Raw genomic sequence first — 13,381 nt, forward strand, 5'->3', positions numbered from 1 at the left:
GCAGCTTTGTCTAATATACACATTTTTTGGAAGTAGTTTCACTTAATAGAATGCATTTCTGTATGCTATTTTCCCCTATTTTTAACGCACGCCTTCCTCTCATACATGCATTTCTGTACACACTGGTTGGTTGGAGAGCGGCATCTGGGATAGTAGTGTTTTAGGTTCATGTATTGGTTTGAGAAAATGCCAATTAGGCAGGTTTTTACAAAATAAATAAAAATGCATGCAACAACTGAATTTCTCCTCTGTTGTCACGAAAAGTCCAGAGCAATGGATGATTTGAGACATGTATGTGTGTATGTTTCAGAGTAAAGAAAAACAGTACATGCAGAAGACAATGAATTTGGGATAACAAGACCAGCCGACTTTTCCATCTTTGACCACACCACTGAAAGAACCAATCACTGAAATTAAGACATTGAAAAAGAGTACAATTTGTTTATTAGTAACAAAAATGGATACATTTGTCCTGTTTGTTGGTTTTTAGGAAATTTGATCATGTCAGCAGCGATACGTTTGTCTTTGTGGGTTTGTCTGTGAGCTGTGCGCTCCTGTGTGTGTGTGTAGGCTACAAACAAGGGCCATTCGGTTTTCACCTCTGGACTTTATTTTTTTGCGATCCTATGGCACTTTCCTTGCAACTGTACCTTGGAGATTTCTACAAAAACAGACAAACAAACAAACAAACAAACAAACAAACAAACAAACAAACAAACAGGAAGTCAAGCCTATAGAGGCCTCTATTGGCCCCAGCGGGAGACATTGAAAGCCCAACTATGTCCTCTTTGGGGCTGATATGGCTCTTTTTTCTTTTCCTATGAAAGGGCAAAGCCCATTGCCAAAAGCGGCTGTGTAAAATATGTCATGTCGACCTGTAAAATAATACCTGTAAAATAATTCCTATGCTGGCTGGCCACTAGCCACCAGAATTCATGAGTCCCTCTTGTCCCAGAGGGAGCGTTTCCTACTTATTCCCAAGCAGGGCAGCTGGACTCCAGACAAGTCTAGACTTCACTGCTGCCCTGATTTCTTTTCCTTTTGGAAGCTGAAGCTGGTCCTTCGACTCAGTTTTCTTTGCTTTTGAGCCAAGTAATCTGCTCGTGTTGTACTGGCACGGGATTCCAGGATATAGTTCACCTATTGGGAAAAAAAACACAGAGGAAGAGCTGTTTCACTTTTAAGGCAGCAGCATGAGAAAGTCCTGCTCCTAAGCAGGCTTACTTGGAAAACAAGCCCCATTGATTTCAAACAGGGCTTGGTTCACAGTAGGCAGGATTATCCTAGAAGGGATTAAAAAAAAAAAATTAATCTCGGCCTCCCATGGTTTTTTGCATGCTTGTGGCTTGCTATAAGAAAATGCCAACCCTGACTGAGAGCTGTTTCAAGTAGCAGAGTCTTAACACACATTTCAGCTCTTAAAAAACATCACCCACTTACCCCTGGGAAGGTATCCATCCTTCCAAGAATTGACTTTTGACATTTGCTCATCCCACAAAAAAACAGAAGCTGAGTATTGGCTGGGGCTAGTAAGAGTTGTAGTCAAAAACAGCTGGAGGGCAGCAAGCTGTTGAAGGCTGTTCAGCGTCCTTCTCCCACCACCCCATCTCAATCCAAAACCAGCAGCCTAGCTGATTATAGCATTCTGTCCCCTACAGGGCCATCTTAGAGAGACAATTCTTGTTTACAGGCTTCTTTCCCTAATGTTAACATCCTTAGGGGGAAGGGCACAGAGCTCAGTGGTAGAGCATTTGCTTTGCATGCGAAAGTCCCAGGTTCAATTCCTGGAATCCACAGGTAGAGAGTGCCCCAAATCCCAGAGAACCCCTGCCAGTCAGTGTAGACAAGAGTGAGATGGATGGACCAATAGCCTGACTTGGTACAAGGCAGCTACCTATGTTTCTATCCAGAAAACTGGCACTGATCACTCTTTGACTGATAAACACTGTTACTCAGGGTTGCATCCAGTGTAAGTCCTAATCAGAATACTCACTGAAATTGGCTGGCATAGCTAATTTAGGTGCATTTATTTCAATGGGTCCTGCCTGAGTAGAACTGACTTGGACACATTCCTCAGCAAGGTGCTGCTGTACTGAGCATGAGCCATTAAATAGTCTGCAATAAAGGGCACTTTATTCTACCAGGCCACTTCTTTCCTTACAAAGTTTGTGGTCTTGGTTGTTTTTTATGTGCCCAGGATGTTTTGGCACATGTTACTTGATGGAGGCATTTTTAAATGATATTTAGCAAGCCAGCTCTTCCTTAAAATTTATTATCTCCCAGTGCTTGGGCGATAATCACATAGATAATTTTAATGGAAGGTTAATGCAAAAATCAAAAGATAAAAACGCCCTTTGCTCCACCATTAGCTGGTTAATATGCTGTGGCATGAAATCTCACCCAATTTTATGCACCGCAGGGTGTTTCTCTTCTGTTGCAGATGAAGCTGTGGGGGCTAGGGGTGGATTGGAAGAATATATCTAAATAGCTATATATCTATATGCCCATGTATATGTATGTATGGAGGTTTCGTGGTAAGTAGAGTCTCAGGTCTTTTATTTCTTGATCATGCAAAGGATCTAATTGGAGAAGTACGAGCCAAGCTCCATCCCTTCCTCTACATAAATAAATGGATTAATCAGAGAATTCATGAACCAACCAACCCCAAACAAAATCATCACCACGACCCAGGTTGCACTTTGTGTATGTTGCATGTGACTTAGCTCACTTGGATGAGTTGCCTGCCAACCAGAAAGTAATTTCATTTGATTTTAATTTAGTATATTTCACATTTTATTTTGCCATTTTGCCATGAAGCATGGTGCAGTATGTATGGCTCTTCCTCCCCTCCTCCTCCCCTTATAGCAACCCTGTGAGGTGACCAAGGCAAGAGAAAGCCCAATTGGCCCAAGGTGACTCAGCAAGCTTCATGGCTGAGTGAGGATTTGAACCTGTGTCTCCTGGGTCCCAGTTTGACACTATTATGATTATACCATTAAACTCAATGCTATCTCTGTGCCCCAATCATCTTACTGACAAAGTTCATTTCCCCCCTCTGGATTAGAAAAAGGGGGGGGGGAGAAAGTGATAAACCATTAGGTATAAAGTTGAGTCATTCTCAGAAGAATCTGCTCTGCTGTGTTGCTGTGTAAGTCAATCCCTTGGGTGTGCACTGGAAGGAGAGAAGCTCAGAGCAGTGACTCAGACAGAGAGACAACAGGCAGCTTCTACCAAGGGGAGTCAGTTCAACTGTGCCTTAGCAATGGGAATGTATGAACATCTTAATCATGCCTGACTCCATAGAGAAATGGCCAAATTACCCATCCCTCTTAAGGAAGGATGACTGGAAGTAGGCAAGGCTCAAGCAGTCCTTGGGGGAAGAGGTGTAGCTCAGTGGCAGAACATCTGCTTTGCATGCAGAAGGTCCTAGGTTCAAGCATCTCCAAGGAAGACCAGGAGATCCCTGTCTGAAGCCCCAGAGAGCTGCTGTCAGTTAGGGTAGACAGTTCTAAGCTGCATAGGAAATGGCCTGACTCTTAGGTAGGGCAACTACCTGTGCTCCTAATTACTTGCTAATTAGTGTGCTTCTGTTAGATTACTGCAACATGTTATACGTGGGGCTGCCTCCGAAGATGGTTTGGAAATATCAGATGGTGAAGAATTCAATGGCCAGTTGCTCACTGGAACGTGTCGGCTTGAGCATATCACAATGACCCTGGCCCATCTGCACTGGATGCCAATTTAGTTTCTGGTCCCAATTCAAAGTCCTGGTTTTGACCAATAAAGCCTTAAATCGCTCACGGTCACAATACCTTAAGGACTGCCTCTTCCCATATGAACTGACCCAGATCATCATCTGAGGCCCTTCTTCACGTGCCTCTTCTGCAAGAGGCCTGGAGGGTGGCAACACAAGAACAGGCCTTTTCTGCAGTGGCTCCGTTTGTGGAATGCTCTCCCAGGGTGGCTTGCCTGGTGTCTTTGTTACATATATTCAGGTGCTAGGCAAAACATTTTTTCTTTTCCCAGGCATTTGGCTAATTAAATAATTTATGGCCTTTTGAACTATGTGGGTGGGGCGGGTATTGTTTCTGCTTGTAACTATGTGATGCATTTTTGTGTTTTTATATGGTAAACCTCCCTGTGCTCCTTGGATGAAGGGCAGTAGAAAAATTCAATAAATAACAACAGCAATAACAACAATAACTAAATAAATTCTGAGGACAGCTGGCAGCCTTGAGGACCAAGATCATTCCTCCACCTTCACACAAAAACTGGGGTTATCAAATCCATGCCTAGTTATGGTTGCATGTAGTTGCCAATGCTATTGTGGGAGTACAAGAAGCAGGGACCATTGATCTTAACTCCTTTTTTTAAATACGCAAAAACCAAGGAAGGACAACAGTAGGTAAAGGGTTTAGTTGGGTCAGACTAAAGACCCATCTAGTCCAGCAACCTGTTTCCACAGTAGTTAACCAGGTGTCCTTATGGGAAACTTGCAAGCAGAACTTGATTGCAGAAGTGCTCTCCCCACTTGTGATTCCTAGCAACTGATATTCTGAATCATCCTGCCTCCACCGGTGGAGCAGGAACAGCTAGTAACCATTGATAGCCTTACACCCTCCATCATCTCCCACCTCTCTTCCTCCAAACCTACCAATATTTTTAGAGTTCCAAAAAAAGCAATGCCAAAAACTCTCTAGGGATGCTGTAAAAATGTGAATGGTGAAGGCAACGACAAAGGAGGGGTGCTTGGTGATGGGAGTTTGCACCGAGCCCTTTCTTTTTGCTTGGGTGGTGGGTGAGAACCAAGATTCCTTAGCATATGTCAGTTACTGAACACTGCCATAAGCTTTACATGGGAGGGAAAAATGTTAAGGACTGGAAATGGCACATAAAGCTTATCACTAGAAAATTTTAAATTGCCATAAAAATAATAGATGGCAGCAAGTTCCGTTTAACCTTCCAACAGCATTAAGCGCCTTCGTTTCAGAAAGTAAATCAGCCGGGGTGTGCAGGCAAGCTGTATTTCCTTAAATTAAAGAAAAGAAAGTAAACCGTAGCAATAAAAAAGGGAGAAAGATTTCCCTTCAAAACAAACAAACAAACAAACAAACAAACAAACAGCCTGAATGGAAAAGACAGTGCCAGGGATTGGAGACCTGCGAAAGGGTCTCTGTAAAGGGGGAAATGAAACTCACTCACTTGATTGCACCCCACCCCCACAATCCAGGAGCTAGAATCAGAAAACCGGTACCCAAAAGTTTTTCAGATGTCAAGAGCATACTCATGCTTTTAATGGAACACTCCTGAAATCTTTTGAGTAAGACGAACAGCAGCAATAAAGCCCAGGCCCGAGTGCAGTGGGATGCATGCTTAAATATTCCACACTATGCTCAAAGAACACTCCCATTTGTTAAATCCTTCAAAAGGGCCGTCGCTTAGCCAAGGCCACCCGTATGCAAGGAGGACGTCTGCTTGGGTCGTGGGTGTTTGGGAGCTTGGCTGAAGCTAAAAGCATGTGATAGCGGAGGAAGGAGGGGAAACTTGTCTCCAATGAAATGGGAGGATCAGGCACCAGGTCCATGCTGAATCCACTTTTGGCTGCTTCCTCCAAGGTCAAGATCATGCCTGACCCTATGGCATAAAGTCTGAATACTCAGTAGAGTGCATCAGATAAATATTGTGCCTATGCCAACTTGTCAGGTAGCAGGGGCCACCTGTTTCTGGTCCAAGTGTGCCAGCTGCTCACCCCTTCCCCCACATTTTCTTTTGAAAGAACCAGATGTAGTTTAACCAATAGCCTATCCATACCTAATGAAGTTCCCAGGCACTTGCAGTAGCTATCAGTGCCAACAACTACTACAAGCACACTGGACTACTAGGGTGCCCGTTTGCAGCCTTATCCTTACCTTGATTTTGGGGAAAGGAAAAAGCTGCTGACAAACAATTCAGACTCTGACAGCAGCTTGTAGAGTGGGGCAAGAGGGGGCTGGACGATGCTTTCTACAGCTAGATGCTACAGCCTTTCAGAGGCTTTTGCATGCGGGGACAGGCTCTTACAGGAACCAGGTTTCAGTAAAGGAGTTTTGCAAGTTCGTGGCCTCAAAATGATTGGTATTTAAGGTCAGAGAAAGAGAAAGAGAAAGAGAAAGAGAAAGAGAAAGAGAAAGAGAAAGAGAAAGAGAGAGAGAATGCATTCTTCAAATCAAGCTGGCTAAACCCTCTGGGTATATTTATACTTTCCCTTGTAGCCTGTACCTTGACTTGCTTGCGTGTGCTCCTTTGAGTAAGATGTTCAGTAAGCATATTTCCATAGTAGGCCTGCTCTTAGCTTGTGGCACGTGACGGCTGAAACTCCCCAGTGCTAGACTAAGAGCACTCCATGACTACACAACCTGAGCGCAAAACCATGGCCCTTGGCAACAAAGTGAGTCTTTGACCTTCCTATTGCTTTGCTTACGAAACAAGCACATTTCCAGCTTTTAACCCAGCAAAAGTGAGAGCAATGCTTGGATTCTCAGAAGCAAGAAAAGGAAGGTTGTGTGTAAGTGTGGAACTGAGAACCAGATGCTTGCCCGTTTGTTGAGGATGCTTCTTGCAAGTATTTATTCACCCAGGTCATAGCAAACTGGAACCTCCCAGCAAATGGACCCCTGACCCAACAACTAATTCTTTGGAAGCCACATACCTTCAGCACAATCTCGTTGACAGTAGCAGCATCAGACTCAAAGTAGAGATGTTTGTAGTCGTGATTGCTTAGATATGCGAGTTTAAATATTGCATGGCCTGTTAAAGGAATTAGAGGGAGAAAGAAAAGAGAAAGGATTGACATGACAAAATGCAGTGTTCACAAAAGCCCATTCTGGAATAAATAAAACAGAATAAGTGTTTAACCTATTCCCCATCGCCACCTCCCTTGAATTAAAATTGGGGACACAATGAGAAAGGTGTTTCACTCATCACTGAAATGGAAGAAATTTAAAAGGGCATCATTTTGGCTGGCTTGTGCCCTGAACTGCTCAGAAGAATAAGAACTAGCTGCCTTCTGAGGAGCCTACCCACTGTATCTCTGTCTGAATCCTGGTGTTCTTGGGTCGAAGAAGGCAAGTCAAGAGAAGCTGCACAGAGAGGCAGCAGGGAGCCTCCTTTGCAAGGCATGACCAAACGATCCCACTGCACCTTACGTGTTTCTGACACCTGGTGGAGGCTGACTGGAAGGAGGTGAGGCTTGGGACTCACTCAGGAACCAGACTCTTCTGTGGGTAATCTTCTTTGGATTGGATTGGGAGCCTTTCGCTATTTAATTCTTCTCTCGAGAAAACTGGCCCTTCTCTCCTGAGGCACACTTTGCGTGCTCCCCAGCAGCAGACAGTTTGGGAATGATTGCTCTGAAAACTTTCAGCAAAAGCTCGTGGGCATGACAGGAAGTGGAGAGGGAAGAGCACACAGATGGCGATCTTAGCATACCATCGGCAGAACAGACGGCAGGAGGGAGCCTGACAGCCTTCCCATGTCATTTCAATTTAAGGCGAGGGGTGGCTCACCAGAGAGGCTGAACTCCTATCAAGGAAAGTTCACTCCCTCCCCCTCTTCTCTCTCCCTCCCCCTGTAGCTTCCCCTCCGGAGGGAAAAATGCAAATATCTGCCACATGGCTAGTTGGGTGCCAGCCGGTCCCTGGACTGGATTCCTGCTTAAGCACCCTAGTTAGGGAGAAAAAGGATATTGCAAATTGTTCCAATAATTGCCATTGCCTGTGGAGGAGAGGTGGGGGACTTAAAAGTAAAATAAAAACAAAAGGTTGATTTACTAAGGAATGATTGAAGGTGCAACAAAACATAAGCAGCACCTCAATATATAAGCTCAGCTGTCAAAGGCTACTAGCTATGATGCTTGGAGGTGCTACTGCTTCTGAATATCAGTTGCTGGAAATTGCAGATGGAGCAGGTGCTGCTAAGCTCAGGTCCTGCTTGTGGGTTTAAAAGGATGTATAAAGGTTCAATAAAGCGACTTGCCGATCAGAAGGTCGGCAGTTCGAATCCCCGCGACAGGGTGAGCTCCCATTGCTCGGTCCCAGCTCCTGCCAACCTAGCAGTTTGAAAGCACGTCAAAGTGCAAGTAGATAAATAGGTACCGCTCCGGCGGGAAGGTAAACGGCGTTTCCGTGCGCTGCTCTGGTTCGCCAGAAGCGGCTTAGTCATGCTGGCCACATGACCCAGAAGCTGTACGTCGGCTCCCTCAGCCAGTAAAGCGAGATGAGCGCCGCCACCCCAGAGTCGTCCGCGACTGGAGCTAATGGTCAGGGGTACCTTTAATATTTAACAGGGAAAAATACGGCTTCTGTAACATGTTTACTCCCACCCACCCCAGATCTCAAACAGTAAAGTGCTCTGAATGCAATGTTGTTTGAAAAGGGGGAGGGAATCATGGAGGGCACCCATCATTCTTTCTTGATTAAGCACCTCAGGTGGCTAATCTTATGACTTTGCCTTCCAGAAATTGGGTGGGGGGGAGTGGCTTCGGTGATTTTGGCACAAGCAGTGCCCCACCCCCTGCAGAAGCAGCCGGTCAGTCATCAGGGCTAAGATACCCAATCTATGAACCAGGAAATGTCACCTCTGCTATCAACTCAGCTCACTTCTTTAGGGGAGTCGCTCTACAGAGCGTTCAGCCTGCCCTCCCCACCCAAGAAACCCAATCACAGTTATACTGGGTTATTTTACATGTTGTTTTATGTAGGTGCTAGTAGGACATTAAGTTATTAATCTAGGTTTTACTTCGGTTTCTAACACCGTCCACCTCACTCCCAAGGGGACTACAAAAACATTGTAATAAAACTCAGAAATATCTAGTTCAAATATAATACTGCATGAAATAAAGCTAGATGTGTTCTGTGCTAGCTTAAGTTTGGCTATGAACTCCCACCTGCCCCCACCAAAAAGAAGATCCAAATGAATATGCTGAGGATCAGACTCTAGGGAGTTTCTATGGAAAGGAAGTTTGCTTTAATATTCTCAGACAGTGCTTCCCAAAGTGGCACACATACCCATGGAGATATACAAAAGGGTTTAATAGGGTACATGGAGTGTGTGTGTGTGTGTGTGTGTGTGTGTGTGTGTGTGTGTGTGCGTGCAACTATCTACCTATCTATTCATAAATAAAATTAGGGTTGCCATATTTCAAAAAGTGAAAATCCAGACACAAAAGTTGTTGAGCTTTCTTCTGTAAAGTTGTTGAAGTTTCCGAGCTGTTTTTTTTAAAGGAAATCGCCAAAGAATCAACACTTCCGACATGGGTTGCCACTTTCACTGGACATTTTTTTACTGATTTCCGGAAATTTTTGGACACTGTTTTTGACAGATGAATCCTGGATATGTCTGGGAGATGCTGGACATGTGGATAAAATAGTATTACTAAAGCTACCCTAAACTAACCTTTGCCCAATAAGGGGTATGCCGGCAGTAATATTAAACTCTGAAAATGTGATTATTTTAAGTCTGGAAACACTGTGCCAGGTAGCTGGTGGACTCCTCAAGAAGCAGTGACAGATGGGAGTGTGCAGTGAGAAGTTTATGCTCTGCTATTTTGGTGGGCACCGAATACACAAGAAGCTGCCTTGTACAGACTCTTGGTCCATCTAGCTCAGCATTGTCTACATGGTCAGCAACCTTTTTCAGCCATGGGCTGGTCCACCGTCCCTCAGACCATGTGATGGGCTGGACTATATTTTGGGGAAAAAATATGCCCCACAAATAACTCAGAGATGCATTTTAAATAAATGGACACATTCTACTCATGTAAAAATACGCTGATTCTCAGACTGTCCGCGGGCCGGATTGAGAAGGCAATTGGGCCACATCCGGCCCCTGGGCCTTAGGTTGCCTACCCATGGTCTACATGCACTGTCAATGGCTCTTCAGGGATTCAGGCAGAAGTCTCTCCCAGCTCTACAAGGGAATGCCAAGGACTGAACTTGGGGCCTTCTGTGTGCAAAGCAGATGCTCTACCACCAAGATACCATGGCCCTTCCCTGAAAAAGGTTCTACATCTCTGTTGTTGGGTAATCTCTAAGTATTCTTTGCTCTGTTCCCTACATGGCTGCTCTGGATACACCTTACATAGATGTTCCACAGTCAGGCCCTACACAGGATACTTGGTGCCCTTCATTCACATGAAAATTCATGCATTGGCAATTAAGATTTAATGTATTAGAGGTTGTCCTCTCCATTTTCATTTTAATGTGTTCAGTCCAAAGGTCCAACTTTAACTCGAATCTACAAAAATAACAGCAGCATTTTAATGGAGATTTATCCACTTTTCCCGGAGGGGAGCGGATTTGAAACCTTTTTTACAGTAGCTTAATTCTCCAGATCTCCCCAAATAAACTGATATATGGCCAGCAAACTGGAGACCTTCGTATTTCATCACAACACGTTAATTAAACACTGTTATTGCATGCTAATCAGGAATTATTAATTCTCCACTGGGGAAAAAAACCTGGTGGACGATCCAAAACCAAACTTTAAATCACAGAAGCAAAAGAGAAATCACATTGCATGAGAAGGGGCACAGATTTTCTAAACTGGGAGTCTATAGGTGTGTGGTTATTTCTGTTGCTCCTTGTTGCAAGAAAACCAGTATTTGGCACTGTTGCTTGCTACTGGTGTGGGCAAAATGCACTAAGGGCAAGAGACCAAGACCTTCCAAAAGCAAGAGTTCTAAGTGGTACAGCCACCTATCCTCTCACACACAAACCTGCTCACCAAGTGAGATCAGATCCAGAGGCCCTTTTCCCAACGCTCCCTGCCTTCTGGGAATAAGATGAGGAACCTCAGCCCTGGGGGACAAATATGGTTCTGGACCTTAGAGAAAAGAAGGGGAAGGGTGCTGCCGCCATGCACTGAGGAGGGACAAGAGGAACAGAGGCAGGCTGGAGAAGGGCCCTCTGCTGAGGGTGCTTCAGTGAAGCTCCTGCCTGGCTCCCTTGGCCCAAAAGTGCATGGGAGGGGGAAGCTGCCCTTGGTGGCCCTTGTGCTCAGGAACAGAGGTCAAGGGAGCCCAGGGACCCAGACGGGTGCAAGGGCAGCTCCGAACTGCCACCCCAGCCCTGAAAGCCTTGCCTTGATGAGGGAGCCTGTCGTTCGCCCTCTTGGAAATATGCTCCCAGGGCCATGGCCACCTGGCGCTCCCCATTCTACACCTCAGCCTCCTCCCCATTCAGCATGCAGACAGTACTGAGCTAGATGGACCTTCAGTCTGACTTGTTATAAGGCAGTTTCTTTTCCTATATACCCCATATATATCCAGGGAAGGAGCCACAGCTCAGTGGTAGAGCATCTGTTTTGCTTGGGGAAGGTCTCAGGCTGAATCTCCAATGGCATTCAAGGTAGGTCTGAGAGAGACATCTGCCTGAAGCCCTGGATAGCCAGTCATGGTACTCAATGATGAGCTAGATGGACCTGTGTTCCGACTCCATACAAGGCTGCTTTCTGTGTTCCTATGTCTTAAGGGAGGGCTGTAGCTCAGTGGTAGAGCATCCATTTTGCATGCAGAAGGTCCCAGGTTCAATACCCAATGGTATCTCTAGGTACGCCCCAAACCTTGGAAAGCACCTGCCAATCAGTGTAGAGAACACTGAGCTAGATGGGCCAATGGTCTGACTCCATATAAAGCAGCTTCCTATGTTCCTAACTGGCACTTCCCAAAACAATCTAAAAACTGAAACACGGCTATCCCTTGAAACCTGCACTTCTTCAAATTTTGCTATGTGGTTTCTCCAACTCCAGACAGTGCATACAGTTTTTTCTTTTTCATCTAAGAAAATTTATATACAGTGGTACCTCGGGTTAAGAACTTAATTCATTCTGGAGCTCCGTTCTTAACCTGAAACTGTTCTTAACCTGAAGCACCACTTTAGCTAATGGGGCCTCCTGCTGTGCCGCCGGAGCATGATTTCTGTTCTCATCCTGAAGCAAAGTTCTTAACCCGAGGTACTATTTCTGTGTTAGTGGAGTCTGTAACCTGAAGCATCTGTAATCCGAGGTACCATTGTACTGTTTACTTGACAGAAAGCATATAGGCAGCTCACAGAGAACAAACTAAAATATTAATTTAAATGCCCATAAAATCCAATAAACAAACAAACAAATAAACAAATTGGGTGTAAAATGTGTATATTAGTGTAAATAACATAGGGGGAAAAACATTACATTAGGAAAAATGGCATACCAAAATGCAAAATGAAACCTAATCTGCAAAATTGTATATAGATACATCTACTAAAATGCTAACAATTTTTCCATGAAAACCTTTTCACCCAAACAAAATTCACAAGCTGATGCAGAAACTGATTGGAAGAATAAAATGAGAAAGGGAGAGAAACTGTGATTGGCAAATATCCTCCCTCCCTAATGCCTGGTCTGCTCTCTTTGGCTCATTGAGAACTGCCTCCAAAATGAAAAGAGAGCTCAAATGACATCTTCCCCAACCTTGCAAGGTGTCAAGGGGAAGGGGACAATTGGGTGCCAGATCCACCAGAGGATGCAGAGTGAAGGGAAGGCACCTGCAACCTAGGTCTACATGCTTCTGAATAGAAGTGGCTGGAAACCACAGGAGGGGGGGGGGGAGTTGCTGTTGTGCTCAGGTCCTGCTTGAGGGCTCCCTATCAGGGCATCTGGTTGGCCACTGTGAGAACAGGATGCTGGACTAGATGGGCCACTGGCCTGCTAACAGGCTCTTCCTATAGCCGTTACCATTCAGATGCCACCTCCCACCCCCAAATTAATTGGACTACAGCTAATAAAAGTTGTAGTTTTAAACAGATGGAGGGAACCCATTTGGTGGAGGCTGAAACAAACAAACAAACAACAAAACAAACAAACAACAAAACAAACAAAACAAAACAAAACAAACAAACGAACAAACAAACACTAATAGTACATACTCAGGGTCAAACTAGATGTGATGCAAAACACGTTGCTTGTTGTGCCTCCTCCATCCTTCCTTTCTTTCCTCTTCCTTTCGTTCGTTCTGGGTGGAAACCGCAGTGAGGAAGCATCACCCATTGCGGCTGTTATTAAGGATGACAAAGCAACCACCACCAAGGGCCATATTTAGCATCATCTGTTAAGTTCAGCCCATGGACTGTGAGGGGTGCTGCAGGAACCCTTTGCGCCGCACTCCCTTGCATGTTACAGGGGGAAATATCAGCCAAGCTGTCGCTGAAGGAACGCCTGTCTATCATTCTTGACCCTCCTGTCAAGAAACTCCCGAGGAGCTTCTGAAGAACCCTAGGGCTCCCCGCGGAAGGCAGTCTGGCTCTCCATCTGTGTGGTGGGAATAATTAAGACTCACCTCCCAGGAGGAAGAGGTGGCACAAAAATA

At 45.0% G+C, this 13,381-nt stretch overlaps 1 protein-coding gene across 16 annotated transcripts in view; it reads right to left on the reverse strand.

Annotated features, from left to right (window-relative positions):
• Positions 1-427: 427 nt before the first annotated feature.
• MAPKAP1 (MAPK associated protein 1) overlaps positions 428-13,381 on the reverse strand; it is a 180,283-nt gene continuing 167,329 nt past the window's right edge. For 7 of the 16 annotated variants that reach the window (XR_014521594.1, XR_014521595.1, XR_014521598.1 and 4 more), the window contains 3 exons: positions 12,942-13,067; positions 6,689-6,786; positions 428-1,140 (listed from right to left, as the gene is read on the reverse strand). Coding sequence is in view for 8 of the 16 variants with exons in the window: in XM_083485909.1 (XP_083342035.1) it covers positions 1,015-1,140; positions 6,689-6,786; positions 12,942-13,067 (350 nt within the window). In the remaining 8 variants the exon portion in view is untranslated. Of the gene's footprint in view, positions 1,141-6,688; positions 6,787-8,132; positions 8,308-12,941; positions 13,068-13,381 lie in introns of all 16 variants that reach the window. The other 9 variants (XM_083485910.1, XM_083485904.1, XM_083485908.1 and 6 more) reach the window with 4 other exon arrangements.

This window comes from Podarcis liolepis (genome assembly GCF_965112155.1).
Source record: "Podarcis liolepis genome assembly, chromosome: Z".
NCBI classification, from domain to species: Eukaryota; Metazoa; Chordata; class Lepidosauria; order Squamata; family Lacertidae; genus Podarcis; species Podarcis liolepis.